At 44.7% G+C, this 21,495-nt stretch overlaps 1 protein-coding gene across 1 annotated transcript; it reads left to right on the top strand.

Moving 5' to 3' along the window:
• Window positions 1-186: 186 nt before the first annotated feature.
• On the top strand, window positions 187-14,665 carry LOC118836039 (carcinoembryonic antigen-related cell adhesion molecule 3-like). The gene is made up of 7 exons (XM_036743385.1): window positions 187-366; window positions 1,436-1,795; window positions 8,221-8,353; window positions 9,758-9,822; window positions 12,281-12,450; window positions 12,926-12,979; window positions 14,364-14,665. Exons 1-7 carry the CDS (start codon window positions 336-338, stop codon window positions 14,445-14,447), a joined length of 897 nt encoding a protein of 298 aa, XP_036599280.1. The 5' UTR covers window positions 187-335; the 3' UTR covers window positions 14,448-14,665.
• The last annotated feature ends 6,830 nt before the right edge of the window (window positions 14,666-21,495 follow it).

Raw genomic sequence — 21,495 nt, 5'->3', positions numbered from 1 at the left:
AGGTACAAGTAACTTTCCTCAAGTCTCTCTACAACCCAATCCCAACCAGGGAGGTCCTTCTCCTGCCCCAGGTTTCCTCCCCTAGAGAAAGGCCATTGGACAGATTCAAGAGAGCTGCTGGCAGGAAATAGAGATGGCTCTTACAGCAATGCCCAGAGATATTGCTAAACATACACACACACACACACACACACACACACACACACACACTCCAGGACAGGCACTCTCCAAAGAAGGTACACACATGAGACTCCCCAGGAAGAGGAGACCTTGAGGAACCAGAAACCCACCCCCAAACTGGATGGCATTTCTCCTGAGCTGGCAGCTCCTTCCACATGGCTCCTGGAAGGTGGTTATTTTTCACAGGTGAAAGGGAACCCAGAACTCTGCGTGGGGGAGAGGGGAGGGGAGGAAAGACAGGAAAGTCCAAGGCTCCAGTACTAATCTTGGCCCTGTCCTTGACTCTCTGAGCCTGGAGACCAGACTAAGCAACCCTGGCTCTGAGGCAAACATCAAACAAGGGTAAACATAACAAAAGGTGACTTCCTAACCAAATCACTAAGGGAAATTAATCGGGAGGAGGGGAAGAATCTTTCAGATCTACAGTAGGAGAAGGAAGAGCATGCCCTGAGCTATAGAATCATTCATGAGAGGCTCCTTCTGGTAGCTTCCTGTTTGAACTAACCTTGCTAATGAGGCTGCCAAGACCAATCCTTTCTACCCACTGAAGCAAAGCATTGGTGCTCTAAGCCTCCGCTAAATTCTGACTCTCTGGAAAATATCCCACTGGTTGCCGCAGCCTAGCTTCAACTCAGACCAGTCTTCAGGAAAAGGAGAAGTTTGGACTGAAGTCTCCTTCTCATGTCAAGATTCTTTCTTTGTTCTAAAGTCCATACAAACTCTGACATCCCATGTTCCATGATCTAAGATGCCCTCCCAGCTATGACATTCTCTGTTGTAAGGTACTTTTCATCTCTGACATTCCCTGTTTTAAGGTCCTCCTAGCTTTGACATTCCATGTTCTGAGACCCCTCCCAGTCCTAGCACTTCCTGTTCTAAGGCCCCTCTCAGCTCTGACATTCTCTAAGGCCCCTCCTAGTTCTGACATTCCCTGTTCTAAGGCCTCTCCCAGCCCTGACATTCCCTGTTCTAAGGCCCCTCCCAGCCCTGACATTCCCTGTTTTAAGGGTCCTCTCAGCTCTGACATTCTATACACTAATCATTAGTGACTAATGTCTCCTCCAGTTACAGCATTTTCAGTTTTTCATTCTAATGACTCATAGCACACTGGTATTCTAGGAAACTTCAAAAGAAATGGAAATTTCAGAAAGAGGGGTGAATTAATAACCCAACTCTCAGGGGTACTGAAGGGAGGGATCTTGGATCTGGGAACCAAGGGTCATCTGTCCCTAATACACCTTTGCTGTCCTCTCAGCCTCCATTCTGAGTTCCTGGAACATCGCTGTGGGGGCCCAGGTGACCATCACCCTAGTCCCTGAGAGGGCAACGGTCGGCGGCAGCATCATGTTCTCAGTGCACAGTGTCCCGAAAGATGTCCTTTCATTCACATGGTACCGGGAGAGCAACAACAGCGCCAACAAGTTCTCTGTAATCAGACCTGGAGAGCGATCAAAGCGCCTCTTTGGGAATCAGAGCAAGGACCATGTCCTTACGCACATAAATGGCTCCCTGATGCTGAAAAACCTTTCTTCCAGAGATTCTGGCCTCTACCTCATCAAAGTCAACACCTTGGACGGAGAAGATTTTTGGAGTGAGAAATACATCCAAGTATATGGTGAGTCTCATTTCTTTTTGGTGTGATGAAAGAAGCAATGGAAGGAGCCATGGGAACCAGGGGACACCCTAAGGCCTAGGTCTAGCCATACCACAGATATATCATGTGGCCTGACCTTTCCTTCTCTCAGCCTCAATTTCCCCATTTGCTAAGGGAGGGGATTAGCCTTTTAGAGACCTCCCAGAGCTGACATTGTTTGCTAAATGATCCCACCCAAGTCTGACATTCTCTGTTCTAACATCTCTTCCAGGTCTCATAATCCCTGTTTTAAAGCCCCTCCCAGCTCTGACGTTCCCTGTTCTAAATGCCCTCCCAGTTCTGGCATTCCCTGTTCTAAGGCTCCTCCCAGTTCTGTCATTCCCTGTTCTAAGGGTCTTCCCAGATCTGGCATTCCCTGTTCTAAGGCCCCTCCCAGCTCTGACCTCCCCTGTTCTAAAGACCCTCCCATTTCAGGCATTCTCTGTTCTAAGCTCCTTCCCAGATCTGTCATTTTCTGCTCTAAAGGTCCTCCCAGATCTGGTGTTCCCTGTTCTAAGGGTCCTCTCAGCTCTGACATTCCATGTTCTAAGTTCATAGGATTACAGACAGATCTGGAATTGGTAGAAAACTTGGAGGCTGTCTTCCCTTGGAGGACAACTTCCCTTCCAGTTCTAAAATCTAACTTTAAGCCATCATTCCCAAACAAGGTCACCACAATACAAAGAGTCATCCCAGGCTGCATGGTATTTACCGAGGAGGGCAATGGTCTATCAGAGAAAAGTCCTCTGGTCAAAAGGACTCTCTGGAAAATAAGGGATGTGAACCAGGCTTTGAATGACAGGAAGTCTGGGAAGCCACTGAGACAGCCAAAAGGCACATCCTGAGCAAAAGTGTAGCAGTGGGAAGTACCCAAGTATCCAGGTCAAGTCAAGTAAAATACTTGTTTGAAGGCCTACTATAGGCCAGGCTCTGAGCTAAGCATTGAGGTTACCAAGAAAGGCAAAAAACCCCCAGTATCTGCCCTCAAGATGCTTCTGGGCTAATGGGGGAGACACCGTGCAACCAACCAGGGACAAACAAAGAGTATAGACAGGCTAGATTGGAGGTAACCCCAGAAAGAAGGCCCTAAGTTTAAGGAGGACTGCAGAAGGCTCCTGGCAAAAGAGGCAACTTCAGCTGAGATCTGAAGGCAGCCAGGAGGCAGAGACAAGGAAGGAGGATGTTCCAGGAGTGGAAGTCAGCCTGTTTAGAGTAGGGTTGTAGTGAAAAAAAGGATGAGGAGAGAAGGGGAGAATACAAAGGGAAGGCTAGGGCTTAAGCAGAGGGGATACATATGCAATTATGGGAGATGACGCCCAATCTGTCCTGCTGGAGGCTAAAACTACCAGACACTGCTTCATTGCCAAGCCCAAATTGGTTAGGACCTCATGTACCCAAGGGCATACCCAGCCAACGTTGATGAAAGGCAGAAAGAGAAAAAGGAAGGGCTGGGCATGAGGAAGGAGGGACAAAAGCCCCAGGTTTTACAAGACTCCTTTCCTGTTTCCTGCAAGGGGCCCTTCTGTTCCCCCTTAGTCTGCCATCACCCATCTATCCAAGCTGGTCATAGCCACCCCAGGCCCATACTCAACTTTGTCCCAAATCACCATTGTCCAAAATAGGCCAAGTTCACCACCTCAAAGAATGTCAGGTGGGGAGGGGACTTTGCAATATAGAACCTTAAGCCGCAGAATGTCAAAATTAGAAAGGATCTTAGACCACTGAATGTTGGGATTGGAAAGGACCTTAGAACACAAAATATCAGAGCTGGAGAAAACCTTAGAGCAGGGGTGAGGAACCCGTAGTCTCAAGACCACATATGGCCTTCTCGGTCCTTGGGTTTGGCCTTTTGATTGAGTCCAAGTTTTACGAACAAATCCTTTTATGAAGGGGATTTATTCTGTGAGGTTTGGATTCAGTCAAAGGGCTGAAGATTCAGTCAAAGGACCTAGAGGGCCACATGTGGCCTCAAGACCGCAGAGTTAGAGGGAACCTTAGAAATGAGAGCAGAAAAATCCATATTCGCTCCTCATACTCCAGCTTTTCTGTTGTTAACATCTTCCAATGAATCACAAGAGAGTTTGATACATGCACGGATGGGAGGGGAGACAACTTCTTTAAAGGCAGCATTTTCTCCTGTGGAGTCCACTATTTTAAACACCAAGTTCAGTGGGTTCTTATACTCTTTGGCCACTAGGTGGCAGCGGTGGATAGAGAACTGGAGATAGACTCAGTGAGACCTGAGTTCAAATGTAACCTCAGACACTTGCAAGCTGCGTGACCCTGAGCAAGCCACTTATTTCACCTCTGTTTGACTTAAAATGGGGATAATAATAACACCCACCTCCCAGGGTTGTCGTGAGGATAAAATGATTTAATCATTACAGTACTTAGCCCAGAGCCTGGTACCCAGTAGGCACTATGTCAATGTTAGCTCAGTCAGTTGAGAGATAGAAACGCCCATTTGTGAATATCATTTGCAAAAAGTTACTCATCCTCCTTGAGGATGTTTTCAGTTCCAGCATAGATGACCCTCAAGACGTTGTGTTGATGGGAGAGTATGAATGTAAGTCAGCAGTTTGGGGTGTTTTCTCTGTCATATTTCTTTAGTCAATAAGGTTTGAGTTTTTACTACACCTTTAGTATTTCCCTCTCCTTTGGATACCTTGTAAGTTGGTGCCTCCTCAATGTCCTCACAATTGTATCCCATCCAGCATGTATCTCCTCTCTACTTAATCCAATCCAATTGCTTTTCCTCATCTATGTTTCCTGTCTTGCCATTTCTACATCCTTTGTAAAGCACCTCAGGAACTGTGATGTTAGGGTCCGAGTGTGGTGGATCCACTAACCCTTGATGAAGTAAACAAATTGTTGACTCGAAGCTTTCTGGGTTCTTTTGGTGTCCTTGTAGTAGCAATTGATTTCATTGGGTTTAACTTCTGGGTGAAATTATTATACTCTGTGATCAGTTCTTTTCTCCATTTCCCATCTTTGAGTTTCTATTCTCTATATAGCTGCCAGACTGATATGCCTAAAATACAAATCCAAGCATCACTCCACCCTCACCTTCTTCAAAATCTTCAGTGGATCCAATTGCCTCGGGGATAAAAAAGAAACTCTTCAGCCTGGAATTTTAAGTCCTTCACAAGCTATCCAGGCTTATTTCATATTAAGATAGGCATGATAACCTCCCAAAACACCAGCCCTGCTTCCATCTCAGCCCTCAGAGCCATCATCCATGGAAATAACTCCTGTGGAGAAGGGGCCAGCCATCCTCACCAACTGCCACACTCAGGGCAGGCAAGGCAGCCTACCTAAAGTAACAACAGACTGAGGGAGAGAGGGGAGAAAGCGTGTTCCAGGCAAGTGAGACCAGCACCACTGCCTTGACCACCATCTCTCCCTCAGATCCTCATGGAGACAGCCCAAGACCCGGAGCCCAAGAGCCTTGGGAATAGCAATGCTTCCAGCCCAGTATCCTCAGCCATTATCCCAGGAAGCATCCCCTGTGGAGATACAGCCCGGCCACTATCCCTGCAAAGGATGCAGCCACAACTACCCAGAAAAGAAAGGTCTTGTCACTATCAAATGATTCAAAATCAGAAACTTTCAGTTGATTCATTAGATGTTTAATTTAATATTCTAGATGTGAAATTCTTGTCTAGTGTCCAACCAGTAGATTCATGGAGGATTTGGATATTACCAATCTTGACATTCTCAATATAAATGAAACCAGAAGAAAGAAAGAGAATGTAATTGAATGGAAGGATGGCTCACAGGTAACAATTGAAGAGGTAAAGAATGGAATTGGCAGGATGGGTTTCACCAAACTCCAAATGACAGGCAACATAATTTCATGAGACATTTGATCATTGTAGTATTAATTGTAGTACTAGTAATAAGCATTTGCAAAAAGCCTGCTATGAAAATAATCTCAGATTATGTACTAAGTGTGCAGTGGTAGAGAAATTCCATGAAGAATTTAATGACTGTCAACATTAAAGTAACATACAGGTTGTTCCCAAGGTCTTAGTGCAATTTTAAACCTTAATAACTTTGTAAGTATAAATCCTACAAATTTACCCCCTAAAAAATCATTTGAAAGTTTAAGTTTTCACTCCTAAAAAAATAGATTATGTCTAGTAATTAACAGCATCTAAAGATAATAATTTAACAGACTGGAAAATACATGGTATTAATGTGAGAATCATCCCTGTGTCAGTTGTCTGTGCACAGTCAGGCTACTAAGACAAAGAGCATGAGGAGGAGGAAGAGGAGGAAGAAAAAGAGAAAGAAGATGTTGACGATGATGGTGGTGGTGATGATGATGATGATGGTAGTTGCAGCAGTGGTGATGATGATGATGGTGGTGGTGGTGATGATGATGGTGGTGGTGGTGGTGGTGGTGGTGGTGGTGGCAATGGTGATGATGGTGGTGGTTATGATGATGATGATGTGGTGGTGGTGGTGGTGGTGGTGGTGGTGGTGATGATGATGGTGGTCGTGGTGGTGGTGGTGGTGGTGGTGGCAATGGTGATGATGGTGGTGGTGGCGATGATGATGGTGGTTGCGATGATGATGGTGGTGGTGGTGGTGGTGGTGGTAGTAGTAGTGGTAGTGATGGTGATGATGGTGGTGGTTATGATGATGATGATGTGGTGGTGGTGGTGGTGGTGGCAGTGGTGATGATGGTGGTGGTGGCAATGGTGATGATGGTGGTGGTGGCGATGATGATGGTGGTTGTGATGATGATGGTGGTGGTGGTGGTGGTGGTGGTGGTGGCGGTGGTAGTGATAAAGATGAAAGAATAATAATGTGAGAGAAAAAGATCAGTTGAAATAACTTAACCCCCAAGTTATTTAAACAAATAATTAACAATCAAATATGGGACATGGACAACATAAATAACATCAATAACAATAATGCTTTCTATCCAGAAGTTTAACCAATGCAAATTAGTCATCACGACAAAGAAATCAAAGGATCTCAGGAAGCAGTTTCATCAACAAACATCCTACTTACTTGACAAATGGAGAAAGATGATTGACAAAGGTTTTTGAAATCTTGTGAAGAAGACTGATGGATGATTATGAGCAATATCAGGCCACTAGTCCCAGATGATTCTGGAGGAGAAAGTGAGGCTGGTGACCTTGCACAGCCCTCCCTCATTCAAATCCAAGTCAACTGCAAGTCATGTCATCATTTCCCTGATGTCATGGTCCTCTTCAAAAATGAAGGACAAATGTAATAAAGGATACTCTGAGGGATTTTGTGGATATCTCTTCTCTGCTGCCATTGGCTCAAGCCACTACTATGTTTCCCCCCTCTATCGTTAGGGGCCTGTGAGGAGCACCCCAGTTCTATCTAGCTGTTTAACATCAATTAGCTATTACAAGGGAATATTTACTTCAGAGATATAACAAAAACAAGTTTAGACATTCCTCTCATTACGTCAAGGGCATAATCTCCCCCACACCACAACCAATCAAAGAGACTCCTCTTCTACACATGGTTCCCCAACTGGAACCAGTTGCAGAATGTCCACACATTCTCCATAGTCTCTACAAAGAACCTACCATGTACATCATCACAATTCTTCCTCAAGGAAGCTCCTAAGTTTCTTTAAGTGGAAAGATATTATCCCAGGAGCTCTGCAAATGTGCCAGATCCCCAATCCCAAAGCAAAGGCCCATCTTTTCCATAATAACAGTATACTAGTATTGCTGAATGCCACAGAGACCTGAAACATGACTGCTTCTGAAGAACTGCAGGGGAGCTTCACACCAAGGGCCATGAATAGGTGCAGGATGGATGTGAACAGGTTGCCACATGCATTAAGAAAAAAACTAAGAATAGGAGTCAAAGATGTCATCAGGAGACTGTGTGATGGGAAAAGAGTAGGAGTCAGTCACATAAATGTGTGACTTTTTATATCTTCAGATGGCTGGTTGTACAGTTGAGATCCAACAAGGAAAGATAGAGGAGAATAGCTTGATAGAACAGCAGCATCAAATGAAAGTTTGTTAAAGATAGAAGAGTCCTGAGCATACCTGTGACCAGCTGGGAAAGACATGAGCAGAACTAGGTTTTCGTATTTTTATGATTGTATCTCTTCTTGTCTTGGCCCCTGAGGTCCCTCCCATCTCTAACATCCTCTGATCTCCAATATCCTTCATTAAGCACCTCTTCAGAGTATAGAGATGACCCACCTTTGCTCTTTTCTACCCATATGACCTTGATAGAATCCCTTCCCTTCTCTGGCCATCAGTTTTGCCATCTACAAGATATGATTACTGGAAAAGATCATTTCTGAGGTCCCTTCTAGCCAGGACATTCCATCATCAGTGATCCCATGAATCCCAACAAGGTATACAAAGAAGACCTGACCTTCCTTCCTCTCCATGCAGATTCTCAGGATTCTTCTGGGACCTCACAGTCTAGAGAAATCAACCTCATCTTTCTTGTTACGACTGCTGTTCTGGCTGCACTGGTGATAGCTGGAGGCCTGGGCTGTATTCTGTGTATTAGAAACACCAAAAGGTAACCATGCTTCCTCTATTGCCTACCTGTTTAGCAGCAGATCATGAACCAGGAGTGTGGTCAATCATCACACCTCCACCCCCACCGTATCACCAAGGAACGACTGGCCACTGCAAAGACAGGTCAGGGTGGCAGCCCTGACACCAGCAGGAACAATGTTAGCCCCTCTGGTAGAGTACATGATGGAGATGGAAGCTGGTGTCAGTGAGAACATAGCTACCTTGATGAAACTGGTGTCACATTGTCATGGTGGGCCGCATCATGGTAGGGGTGATAACCAGACAACAGACCATAGTCACAGGGAGTGCAAATGGCAAGCAGGGGTCTGTGTCCCAGGGAATCAGCAGGATACAAGAGTGCCAGAGACAAAGGGCAGAGAGATAGTTGGGTGGTCTGTGGTGCAGAGAAGCAAGCAGGATAAAGTAATGGTTCCCCAAATGGCTCAGAAGCAGGGGATTAAGCAGTTCACATTTATCAGAGGTTAAGAATCCTGGGAGATAAGCACAGAGTGAGAAGCATCAGAGGTTAGAAGTAACAGAGCTAGAACAAGCAGTAGATCTAAGATCCCAGGAGAGACACACAGAAGAGTCACCCAGGAGTCATCCAGGAATTCCTTAGAAACTTCAGCATCTACCACTATGCAGGGGCTTCTGTATCTAACTCCATGCAGATGTTTCTGTATCTAACTCCATACAGATGTTTCTGAATCTAACTCCATGCAGTTGCTTCTGTATCTAACTCCGTGCAGATGTTTCTGTATCTAACTCCGTGCAGATGCTTCTGTATCTAACTCTGTGTAGATGCTTCTGTATCTAACTCCATATAGATGCTTTTTTATGTAAGGCAAAAACAAATTCCCCAAATAATGTTGCTGTGATATTCTGGAGCCATTTCTACCAGCTAGAGAATTGATTGTAATTTTCAGCTTGAGAATTTACACCTTGGAAATTGGCAAATGCCAATCAGGGCTATTGATTTGTGCTGCTGATTGTCTATTGTTTAGACTTAAGAAGTAGATGGAGAAAATGTTAATAATAATGGAAATCAAACTGCATACATTTGTTTTCAGAGAGCCAGTAGTTAAACATTCTCCAACACTCCCCTGCCCAGACCTCTCCTGTGATGCCTGAATATGAGCAGTCCAACATCTTAAGATGACATTATCTCCTAAGAGACAATGTGGAAAGAGCTCTAGACTTGGAGACCCAACCACTTACTAGTTGTGTGGTCACGGACACCACCATCTTTCCTCTCTCTGAACCTTCATGCCTCCATATGGAAAAGAAAGGGGTTGAGGCCTCCTTTGGGAATGGTCCCAAGACCCTCCCTTCTGATGATCCCCAGGATGAACCAGTCCTAAAAAGAGTCACTGATTCAGGGATTTTCCTTACTTTTTCCTTTCAGGGCTTCACAGAAACAAATGGAAGATCTAAGACCAGGTGGGGAGAGTCATGCAGCCAGGATCCAAAGTGAGTTGTTATCCATTATTCTAACCTCCTCACTTTACGGATGAAGAAACTGAGACCCAGGGAAGTTAGAGCCTCCATGTTGACCTGAGCCATAAAGGAAGTCAGGGCAACTGAGCTGTGGGAGCCGGAAGGAAGCAGCTGCAAGAAAGCCCTGGTGGTTAGGAAAGGAGGGAACCGACTTTTTTCCTACTCTAAAGCGGAACCTCTAGATTGTTATTTTAGAGTGGCCCCTTATGCCATGGCTCCATTATGGAGCAGGTGAAGGGTGGCAGCAGGGGCGGGGGGAAGAAGAGGGAGAAAGAGGATAAGACAAAGAGAGATGGAAAGGAAGACAAGGATAGAAAGGAAGACAAAGAGACAGAGAACACAAAGCACAATTTCTCTTCTGTGTTGTGTGTGTTCCTAGTGTGTCTTCTAGACTCAGTTTACACTTCCTCAAAATAAGGGGATTGATCTCTATCTCCAAGGTCCTTTAGTGAAAGTGCAGGACTTGGGGTCGGGAAGAACAAGGTTCAAATATCAACTCTGATACTTGCTGTGTGGCTATGGACAAGTCACTTAACTTCTGTGTGCCTCAGTTTCCTCATCTGTAAAATGAAGATGATGATACCCTTAGGACCTGCTTTGTAAGGTTGCTATGAGGTTTAAATATATGTAAAGTTTGCTCTGCCAACTTTAAAATGCTAAATAAACATCAGTGATGATGGTAGTGTTGGAGAAGAAGTTTAGAATTCACCCACTCAGCCCTGCCACTCCACTTACTAGCTATATTAATTTGGGCAAGTGCCTTGCCCCTCTGGACCTCAGCCTCTTCATCTGTGAAATGAGGGAGATGGATTAAAAGATCTCATAGGTTCCTTCCTGCTATGGTGTGACAAGTGATATTGTCCAGGTGCACACTGAGTGATAACGTAGAAGCAAAAACAGCCCACTCCTGGTTCATTGACCTGCTTTCTGCCACTTACTGAAAAGCAGGCTGTCACAACCAGCAAGGAGTGTAATCTATCATTTAGACACCAGGTGGTGCTATCTTCAGACTACCAGACAATTGGCTTGCTCAGAAAAGATAGTTCATTTGGGCTTGCTTTTCCAAGAGCGGATGGAAGCCAGCCAGGGATATGGGAGTTCTAGAGGATAGAGCAAGAGTCGGTGGTGGAGGTGGGTGTGGTAGGAGCTGCCATGTCTCTTGCCCTCCTAGGACCATTGCGTGTTAAGGTCAGGTATACCTAAGGGCAGTACAGTGAATGTTTGCCTTAGGGAGGGCTTAGAGCAAGACTGCTGGTGATCCCACACAGAGAGTACTATACTGGGTCAGTTGTGAACACAGCTGAGCTTGCCTCTGGGTGAAGGTCCTTGAGATAAATTGTTCCTAAAGAGGAAGTTTGGGGAGGGAGTGCTGGTCAACCTGACCCATCTTGTTCAAATTTTTATGGTACAGAAAAGGAAACTGTCACAAAACTAGTAGGTTGGAAAAGAAAGACTCAAATACACCACCAAGGCTCTTTCATCTCCACAAGGATGAGAAGAGTAGTCTAGATAACCTCTGAGGTCTCCCAAAGCCTTGACATTCCTTGTTCTAAGGCTTCTCCAAGATCCACATTCTAAGATCCTCCTAGCTTGGTACTGTGGATAAAAGTCCTGGACTGGAATCAGGAAAACCTAAGTTCAAATACAAACTCATGCATATTAGCTGTGTGACTTGGAACAAGTCACTTCTCTGTTTGCCTCAGTTCCCTTATCTGTAAAATATAGATAGTAATAACACTTACTTCCAACACTATCGTGGGAATCAAATGAGATAATATTTGTAAAGTGCTTTGCAAACCTTAAAGCACTATGTAAATTATTATTATTAAGATAGCTAGGTGGATAGAGTGTTGGGCCTGGAGCAGAAAAGTTTCTCTTCCTGAGTTCAAATCTGGCCTCAGACTCTAACTAGCTGTGTGACCCTGGGTAAGTCACTTAACTGTGTTCATTGTCTCTCTGAGGAACTTTGGAATTGATTTGTGCCTTGGGAGACACTGACAAAGGACCACCCAGCATGGCCTGCCTGCATCAAAGAAGGCAATGTGCTCTATAAATGAAGCTGAATTGCAGTAGCTCAAAAGAAATGTGAGATGAACAAATTTCGGGACATCTCCACTCCAAATGCTCACGTGGATTATTTGTGCTCCACCTGTAGTAGAGTCTTCTGAGCTCATATTGGTCTGATCTGCCTCTGGTGGACACATTATACCTTGATCCCAACATGGTGATATTAACAACAACCACCAACCCTGTTTGCCTCAGTTTCCTCATCTGTTAAATGAGCTGGAAAAAGAAATGGCAAACCACTCCAATATCTTTGTCAAGAAAACCCCAAATGGAGTCCCAAAGAGTCAGACATGACTGAAACAACTGAATACCGTCATCACCATCACCATCATTGCTATTATTCCCTGTTCTCTGATTTCTGCAGAAAAGGTTTTTCATACATATGAAAATGATTCCCAGTCCCGAGTTCTGCACACATATGAGAATCAATCACAGCCTGCAGTTCTGCACACGTATGAGAATCAATCACAGCCTGCAGTTCTGCACACATATGAAAACAATCCCCAAGCTGGAGATAGGATGGCAACCACCCAGGTAGGAGCATCACCTTTGGTCTCTGTCTCCCCTCATGCTCTATTCTGTCTGTGGCCTTGTCCCTCCCCTGCCCCTGTTCTGTCTTTCCAGAGGGAGGATGTCCAGGTCTCCTCTGAGCTACCCCTCAAACCTAACTCAGGAGGTTGATGAGGGAGAGCCCTCCTCTAGAATGGAAGGAACCTAATATCCCCCCGAGTCACCTTGTACCTATTTCTTATGTGGTTTATGAATATCTGTTTATGTGTAAGTTTGTGGTTTTTTTAAACCAAACAAAATGTAAACTCCACAATAGCAGGGATTCTTTCACTTTTGTCTTTGTATGCCCAGTGCCTAGCACTTGCCTGGCACATAGCAGATGGTTAATAAATGCTTGTGGATTAATTGATTGGTTTCTTGAAGGATCATGGGAGCTTTCTTTGGGTTGGGGTAATATGGGACTGAAGGAAGCATAGTTAATTCCTATTCCTCTCTACAGGAACAGAGTTTTGCCTCAGCCTCTTCCTCAACCCTGTCTGAGAAAGCTTACCAGGTAGGTACAGGGACAAACTGAAGAAACACCTGGACCCCAGGAGAGATGGATGCTTTGGCTTGAGCCAATTCCCTCATGACATCGTAGTCTTGATGGTGAATGATCTTACCCAAGAGGACTTGAAGTAGAAAAACTTGCTTTCCAATCCTGGCTCCAGAACTAGAAGTACTAGCCTGAAAGCTGGAAGGGACCTCAAAGGTCCTCTTGTCCAACCTCCTTGTTTTATGGATGGGAAAGCCAAGGCCCAGAAAACTTGAGTGATATGTTTAAGGTCCACCGGAAAGAAGAGGCAGGGCTTGCCTCTGGTACAATTTACTAGCTGTGGGACTCTGAGCAGGTCTCTTTATTCTCTGGATCTCAAGTGCATGGGATGAATCTCAGACTTGGGAGTGACTCTCAAGGCTGTAGTCAGTTTAGCAGTTCCTTCTTAGAACATCCAGCCTGGACTGGAAAACTTCTCTTCACATTCTGAAGACAATTTAATGTGCTTTTGCTGCACAGCTCCCACTCACAGAAAGTTCTTCCCCAGGTTGAACTGAAATTTGCTTCTCTGTAACCCCACCCTTACATTCCCTGCTCTAAGGCCCCTTCCATCTCTGACATTCCCTGTTCTAAGGTCCCTCCCATCTCTGACATTCCTTGTTCTAAGGCCTTCCCATCTCTGACATTCCCTGTTCTAAGGTCCCTCCCATCTCTGACATTCCTTGTTCTAAGGCCTTCCCATCTCTGACATTCCCTGTTCTAAGGTCCCTCCCAGCTCTGACATTCCCTGTTCGAAGGCCTTCTCAGCTCTGACATTGTCTGTTCTAAGGGCCCTCCCAGCTCTGACATTCCCTGTTCTAAGGCCTTCCCAACTCTGACATTCTCTGTTCTAAGGGCCCTCCCAGCTCTGACATTCCATTTTAAGGTACAACTCTTGATATTTTATGATTGTATGAAAAGATAATTAAGGCTCCAGGTCATGTAGCCTCAGAAAAGTGTGAAGGATACCAGGAATTATGATTTGGGGGAACGGAGAGGAGGTCTAGGTATGTTCCTGGAGAAGGCAAGATTTGAATATCACCCTGAAGGATAGGGAACCTGTCAGGAAAGGAAAGTGATTCCTGAGAGCTGGGGTGGTTAGGGTGAGCTTCCTAGGGAGAGGTGGGCAGTGTCCTCAATGGGCCCCAATAAACTTAAAGGCTTGGGGAGGGTTGGTAGGAAAGAGAAGGACATTCCAGTTGGGCAGGATCACCCAGGTAAAGGCTGTGAGAACAGAAATGAGCCCATGGAAGGGGTGACAAGAGCTGAGGGAGCTGTGGGGGAGATGGAGACAGACAGAAGTTCAGCTAAGATTCCTTCTTTTCTAAGAACTTCAGTCTGAGTCCTCTCTTTTGATCCCCAGGAGATAGATGTCACCAAAGTGGATGTCTATGACCAGATCATCCACCCAAGAAGCCAAGGAGGAAGGAAGATGTCCCAGAGATGATGCCTTCTGCCCACCAAGGCACCATCTTTCTGGAGCAGCATCAATGGAGGAAAAGCCCTTGGAGACAAGACAGAATAACTGGGAACCCTTGTCAAGGGCTCATCCAGAAACCACTGTCCCCAATCCCCGAGCTAAGCCCAATAAAAGCACCTGACCCCAAAAAAGGTTGTACTCTCCTTCCTCCCTAACCATGGAAACTCCCATAGTTTCTGGTTGCTCATCCCTGGCCCCTGCGAAAGGAGAATTCTCACCAGATGGAATTTGTTCTCACAAAACTCCCTTCTGCTGCTTGGTAAATTTCCTCCTCTTTGCCTCAGTAGAGCCCGAGGATCCTAACAGAGAAAGAAGAGACTTGAGTAGGTGGCATCAGGGGCTGTCAAGTGTCTACTGGAATTCTTTAAGGTGACATGAGACAGTTTCATTTCTGGTGTTTGAAGATGTGGTGGGAGAAGCCGCCCCCCAGGTGCAGTGAAGGAAGGAGAGAGGACAGGCGGGTTGGTGAGTCACAAAGTAATTGAAGGGTAGTCCCAAGGGAGGCAGCTAGATGGTGCAGTGGGTAGGGTGCTAGACCAAGAGCCAGGAAGACAATGAGTTCAAATCCAGCCTCAGACACTTAGCTGGCCAGCTCACTCCACCAATCCCCGCCTCTGTTTTCTCTTCTGTAAAAGGGGAATAATAATACCACCCAGAGTTTATTGTGAGGACAAAATGAGTTGATCCTGATTTGGTGATTTACAGATACTGTATAAATGCCAGTGTTATTATTAGCATGTTACATAGGCTCAGTGAGATCCAAGAAGTCTGGGAAGAGAAATATAAGGCAAGTCACTTAATCTCTCTGGACCTCATTTTTGACTTCTGCAAAGTGAGAGTGTTCATTCTCCCAATTTGTAATCTTAAATTCTAAGTGATTGTGCAAAGATCTGGGTCCTAGTGCCCTCCCACACCACAGAGTTGGGAGTACAAGTATTGGGGTGGGGGGGGGAGAACCAGATTCCATATCACAACCCTTGGGGTTCCCTGGAGTCTCGTCAAAGGGGAATCAGGGAAGGGGGAAAGGACCTAGAACTTGAGTCATGATCCAATTTACATCCTCCCAACAGAACCTTTGCTGCAGCAAGGCAATTCTTTTACACCTCCCTGATCAGTTCACTCTCCCTTCCATCCCCCACAGCAGCTATTCCAAATCTCTTCATTCCAACTCAAACCTCCCATGCCACATACACACACACACACACACACACAAGCAAACACATACAAACACAAACACACACACATATACACACACACACACACACACACACATACACATACACATACTGAAAACCTTGCCTCATATTTTACTGGAAAAAATGAGGCCATTCACCAACAGCTCCCTCTTCTCCCTTCCTCCTCATCTCATGTCACTCAGGCACCTTCTCACACTATCTCCTCTTTCACCCCTATCTCACTTGAAGTGGTTGTCCATCTTCTTTCAAAGGCAAAGTCCTATTCATGCTGTAGTGATTTCATTCCATGTGTATTCTTCAGCACATTCCCCTTTCTATCATCCCTTCTCTCACTTGTCTTCTGTCTCTCCCCATTTCCCGGAAGCTTCCCTGCTGCCTACAAACATGCCCATGTCTCTCTCACCCTCAAACAAAACTCTCACTTGCTCTGATCATCCCTGCTTGCTAGTATCCTATTTCATCCTTCCCCTTTGTGGATAAACTTAAGAAAGTGGCACATGTTATGTGCTCTCCTTCCTCTCTTCTCTATTCTAAACTCTTGGAGCCACAGGTGAGAGTTAGGTGGAACAGACGGACACCAAAGATGGAAAGCAGCCCTGAAAAGAGCTCAGCAGCCATCACACCGGAAGGGCTAGTCTTCCCTGAACACACTTCAACTTGAAAAGGCTACAAGCCAAGACCAAAGTGGAGGGAGTGTTGGTGCATGATTTTCTGTTTGCAGATGATTGTGCACTCAGTGCAGTCTCTGAAGCTGAAATGCAACAAAATGTGGATCAGTTCTCTGCTGCTTGTGCTGATTTTGGCCTAACAATTAACACCAAGAAAACACAGGTGCTGAATCAGCTACCACCACACCATCCATATGTGAAACCATCAAATGGAGAAGTTCTGAATGCTGTGGATAAATTCACTTACCTTGTTACTGTACTTCCCAGGGATGTACTTTCCAGAGATGAGGTTGACACATGCATTGTCAGAGCTAGTTCAGTGTTTGGGAGACTCAGAAAGTATGGGAGAGAGGGGGTGGAGCCAAGATGGCAGCTGGAAAGCAGGGACTTGCTTAAGCTCTCTCCCAAATCCCTCCAAACACTTGTAAAAATGGCTCTGAAAAATTCTAGAGCTGCAGAACCCACAAAATAAAAGAGGGAAGCAGGTGTCCAGCCCAGGACAGCCTGGAAGGTCACTGGAGAGGGTCTATCGCATAGTGCTGGAAGCAGAGTGCAGCCCAGCTTGGGCTGCACCAGGACAGACCAAACCTGGACTCGACCAGAGCAGGCCTTAGGGCCATGAATCATTGAACTGTGGCAGTTACCAGACTTCTCAACCCACAAACGCCAAAGACCACGGAGCAGGTTAGTGGGTAAACTGCTAGATCGGGTTAGAGAGCAGTTTGGCTCCAGCCCTGGGGGTGGTGGAGGTGGTGTGCAGCTGGAAGCTTCTGTGGCTGCTTCCAGAGCTCCAGCATCAGCTGCTTCTGGAGTCCCTGGCTCACACAGAGGGAGGAATCAAGCGGCAGACCAGAGTGGGAGTGCAGGGCTTGCTTTACCCTGCTTGGATCTGGGTCACAATCCTGGTTGGCAGTTATTGGGCAAGGAAAAGCACTGCTGTGGCAGAGCTTGCAGTAACAGTGGAGTAGAAGTAGCTCTGAAAACAGCAGCACAGCCCCTAAAACTTGGGACAAAGCACTCTCTACACTACAAGCAGTCATACCCTGACAAAAACCTCAAAGGTCAAGTAGCTGGCTGGGAGTATGGCCAGGCAGCGAAAAAAGATGCAGACTCAGACTCAAACTCAGTCTCTAGAATCTTTTTGGTGACAGAGATCAAAACATACAGCCATAAAAAGTCAACAAAGTCAAAGAGCCTACATCAAAAATATGAATTTGTCTGAGGCCATGGAAAAGCACAAAAAGGATTTGGAAAAGCAAATAAGAGAAGTAGAGGAAAAATTGGGAAGAGAAATGAGAGTGATGCAAGAAAACCATGAAAAACAAGTCAGCAACTTACTAAAGGAGACCCAAAAAATACTGAAGAAAATAACACCTTAAAAAATAGACTAACCCAAATAGCAAAAGAGCTCCAAAAAGCCAATGAGGAGAAGAATACCTTAAAAGGCAGAATTAGCCAAATGGAAAAGGAGGTCCAAAAGACCACTGAAGAAAATACCACCTTAAAAATTAGATTGGAGCAAGTGGAAGCTAGTGACTTTATGAGAAATCAACATATTATAAAACAGAACCAAAGGAATGAAAAAAATGGAAGACAATGTGAAATATCTCGTTGGAAAAACTTCTGACCTGGAGAACAGATCCAGGAGAGATAATTTAAAAATTATTGGACTACCTGAAAGCCATGATCAAAAAAAAAAGCCTAGACATCATCTTTCAAGAAACTATCAAGGAAAATTGCCCTGATATTCTAGAACCAGAGGGTAAAATAGAAATTGAAAGAATCCACTGATCATCTCTTGAAAAAATCCCAAAAAGAAAACTCCTAGGAATATTGTCACCAAATTCCAGAGTTCCCAGGTCAAGGAGAAAATACTGCAAGCAGCCAGAAAGAAACAATTTGAGTATTGTGGAAACACAATCAGGATAATACAAGATCTAGCAGCTTCTACGTTAAGGGATTGAAAGGCTTGGAATATGACATTCCAGAGGTCAAAGGAGTTAGGATTAAAATGAAGAATCACCTACCCAGCAAAACTGAGTATAATTCTCCAAGGCAAAATATGGACTTTCAATAAAATAGAGGATTTTCAAGATTTCTCAATGAAAAGACCAGAGTTGAATAGAAAATTTGACTTTCAAATACAAGAATCAAGAGAAGCATGAAAAGGTAAACAAGAAAGAGAAATCATAAGGGACTTACTAAAGTGGAACTGTTTTGTTTACATTCCTACATGGAAAGATGATGTGTGTAATTCATGAGACCTTTCTCAGTATTAGGGGAGTTGAAGGGAATATACATATATATATACATATATGTATATATATATATGTATGTATGTATGTATATATATATGTATGTATGTATATATATATATATATATATAGACAGAGGGCACAGGATGGGTTGAATATGAAGGGATGATATCTAAAAAATTAAATTAAATTAAGGGGTGAGAGAGGAATATATTGAGAGAGGGAGAAAGGGAGAGATAGAATGGAGTAAATTATCTCACGTAAAAGTGTCAAGAAAAAGCAGTTCATTGGAAGGGAAGAGGGAGCAGGTGAGGGGAAATGAGTGAATCTTCCTCTTATAGGATTTGACTTGAGGAGGGAATAACATACACACTCAATTGGGTACCTTACCCCACAGGAAAGTAGGAGAAAGGAAATAAAAAAGGGGGGATGATAGGAGGGAGGGCAGATGGGGGAGGAGGTAATCAAAAACAAACACTTTCAAAAAGGGACAAGGTCAAGGGAGAAAATTGAATAAGGGGCAACAGGATAGAATAGAGGGAAATATAGTTAGTCTTTCACAACATGAGTATTGTGGAAGTGTGTTACATAATGATACATGTGTGGCCTATGTTTAATTGTTTGCCTTCTTAGTGAGGGTGGGTGGGGAGGGAAGAGGGGAGAGAATTTGGAACTCAAAGTTTTAAAGGCAAATGCTCAAAAAAAAAAGTTGTTTTGCATGCAACTGAGAAATAAAATATATAGGGGATGGGGCATAGAAATCTATCTTGCCCTACAAGAAAGTAAGGGGAAAGGGGATGGGGTGGAGGGAGTGGGGAGATGGAAGGGAGGGCTGACTGGGGAATGGGGCAATCAGAATATATGCCATCTTGGAGTGGGTGAGGGTAGAAATGGGGAGAAAGTTTGTAATTCAAAATCTTGTGGAAATCAATGTTGAAAACTAAAATATTAAATAATAAAATAATTGTTAAGAGAAAAAAAAAGGATGGGAGAGAAGAGGTATCAGATGGACTACCAAACTGGACCTCTACAGAGCTGTTGTGCTGACCTCATTGTTGTATGCCTGTGAAACCTGCACAGTCTAAACCACTGCAATGCCAGGAAACTGAATCACTTCTTCTTGAATTGTCTTAGGAAGACTCTGAAGATCACCTGGCAGGATAAGGTACCAGACACTGAGGTCCTTTCTTGAACTAAACTGCCAAGCATTCAAATTCTGCTTCAGAGAGTGCAACTCTGATGGGCTGGCCACATATGAATGCGAAACATATGCTTGCCAAAAAGACTATTTTATGGAGAATTCACACAAGGCAATTGTTCACATGGTGGTCAGAAGTGATACAAGGACACTCTCAAGGTCTCTCTTAAGAACTTTGGAATTGATTGTGTGACTTGGGACACACTGGCACACTCTCAGCATGGCATGCCCACATCAGAGAAGGTGCTGTGCTCTATGACCAAAGCAGAATTGAAATAGCTCAAAGGAAATGCAGGATACGCAAATATAGAGTATCCACCCCAAATGTTCATATGAACTATTTGTGCCTGACCTGTGGTAGAGCATTACAAGCTCATTTTGGTCTGATCAGCCACAGTTGGACACATTGAAACTTGACTCTAGCATAATGATGTAATTTGGTCCTCTTAGAGAACAAAGGACAACAGCTAACTAACTAACTAACTAATTCTAAATTCTGTAATCTGGCTTCCAAACTTATCATCCAATTGAAACTTCTTCTCCTAAGTTACCAGTCCTCATCCTTCTTTACTTCTCTGCATCCTTTGAAGCTGATGATCACCCTCTTTTCCAGGCTAATTTCTCTTTCGTGATACTTCTCTCCCCTTGTTCTCCTACTTCCCTTTGTTCTCCTCTCTGATTGCTCTTAGGTCTCAGATTTTCATCTAGGTAATGCCCACTAACTAAGGGTGCCCCCCAAGACTTTGAACTGGGCTCTTTTTCTCTTCTCTTTCTTTACTATCTTGCTTGGTGAGGTAATCAGCTCCCCTGGTTTAAATGACCTCTATGCAGATGATTCCCAGGTTTATATATCCAGCCCTAACCTCTCTCCTGAACTCTAGTCTTGAATTACCAACTGCCCCATGGATATCTCACACTGGTGGGAAGGCATCTCAAACCCACCGTGTCCAAAAAAAATTCACCATCTTTGCGTTCAAACTTTCTCCTCTTTACAACTTCCCTATTACTGGAAACTACATGTTCCTTATTGAGGAAACCACCATCCTCCCAGTCACCAAGGCTCAAAGCCTGGGTGTCTTACTCACGCTCCTTGCCCCCCCACCAAGTAAAAGATATCAGTAAGTCTTCTTGCCTCTGAAACTACCACCATCCTGGTAAGGGGTCTCATCCATGGAACAATCCACTAAAGATATAACTCCACACTGAAATCTGTCCATTAATAATTACTCCCTGGTTCCACTCACTCAACCAGTTCCAACTCTGCCGAATGAAACTATTGAAAAATTGAGAATCAAAGAGGAAAATGAGCCCCTCAGAACAGCACAGTCTGTCAGCAGCAGAACTAGTTCTGAAGTCTTTCCCAATGCTTAGCATGGGGATCTCTTTCCCTCCCTAGTCAACTGCTCTGGAGCAGTTGCTCTGGAGAAAGTCTTATTTTAAAGCACTCTAGCCATTTGGGCATTCATGCAGTCCCTGGGGGAGATCCTGAGGGGACCAGAGCTTCCAAGTACACAACCAGAGGGGAGCGGCAAGAGAGGATGAGCAGGAAACCTCAGCTGGCCCATGTGATCAGATAGGGGAAAGAAGTCTCCCTGGGAAGGAGGAGCAGAGAGGAACCTCAGAGCCCATCAGAGAAGATCATGGTTACAGCTGGTGTATGAAGCACAAGCTTGAGAAACCACACTGACTCAGTACAAG

This window comes from Trichosurus vulpecula, chromosome 2, assembly GCF_011100635.1.
Source record: "Trichosurus vulpecula isolate mTriVul1 chromosome 2, mTriVul1.pri, whole genome shotgun sequence".
NCBI lineage: Eukaryota > Metazoa > Chordata > Mammalia > Diprotodontia > Phalangeridae > Trichosurus > Trichosurus vulpecula.
This window is presented reverse-complemented; position numbering and strand designations above follow the sequence as displayed.

Excerpts from the sequence above, each read along its gene's own strand:
- LOC118836039 (XM_036743385.1), top strand. The coding sequence starts at position 336 with ATGGCTCCTGGAAGGTGGTTATTTTTCACAG. Across the intron at positions 1,796-8,220 it reads GAAATACATCCAAGTATATG|ATTCTCAGGATTCTTCTGGG; the intron begins GTGAGTCTCATT and ends CTCTCCATGCAG. Across the intron at positions 9,823-12,280 it reads TCATGCAGCCAGGATCCAAA|AAAAGGTTTTTCATACATAT; the intron begins GTGAGTTGTTAT and ends TGATTTCTGCAG.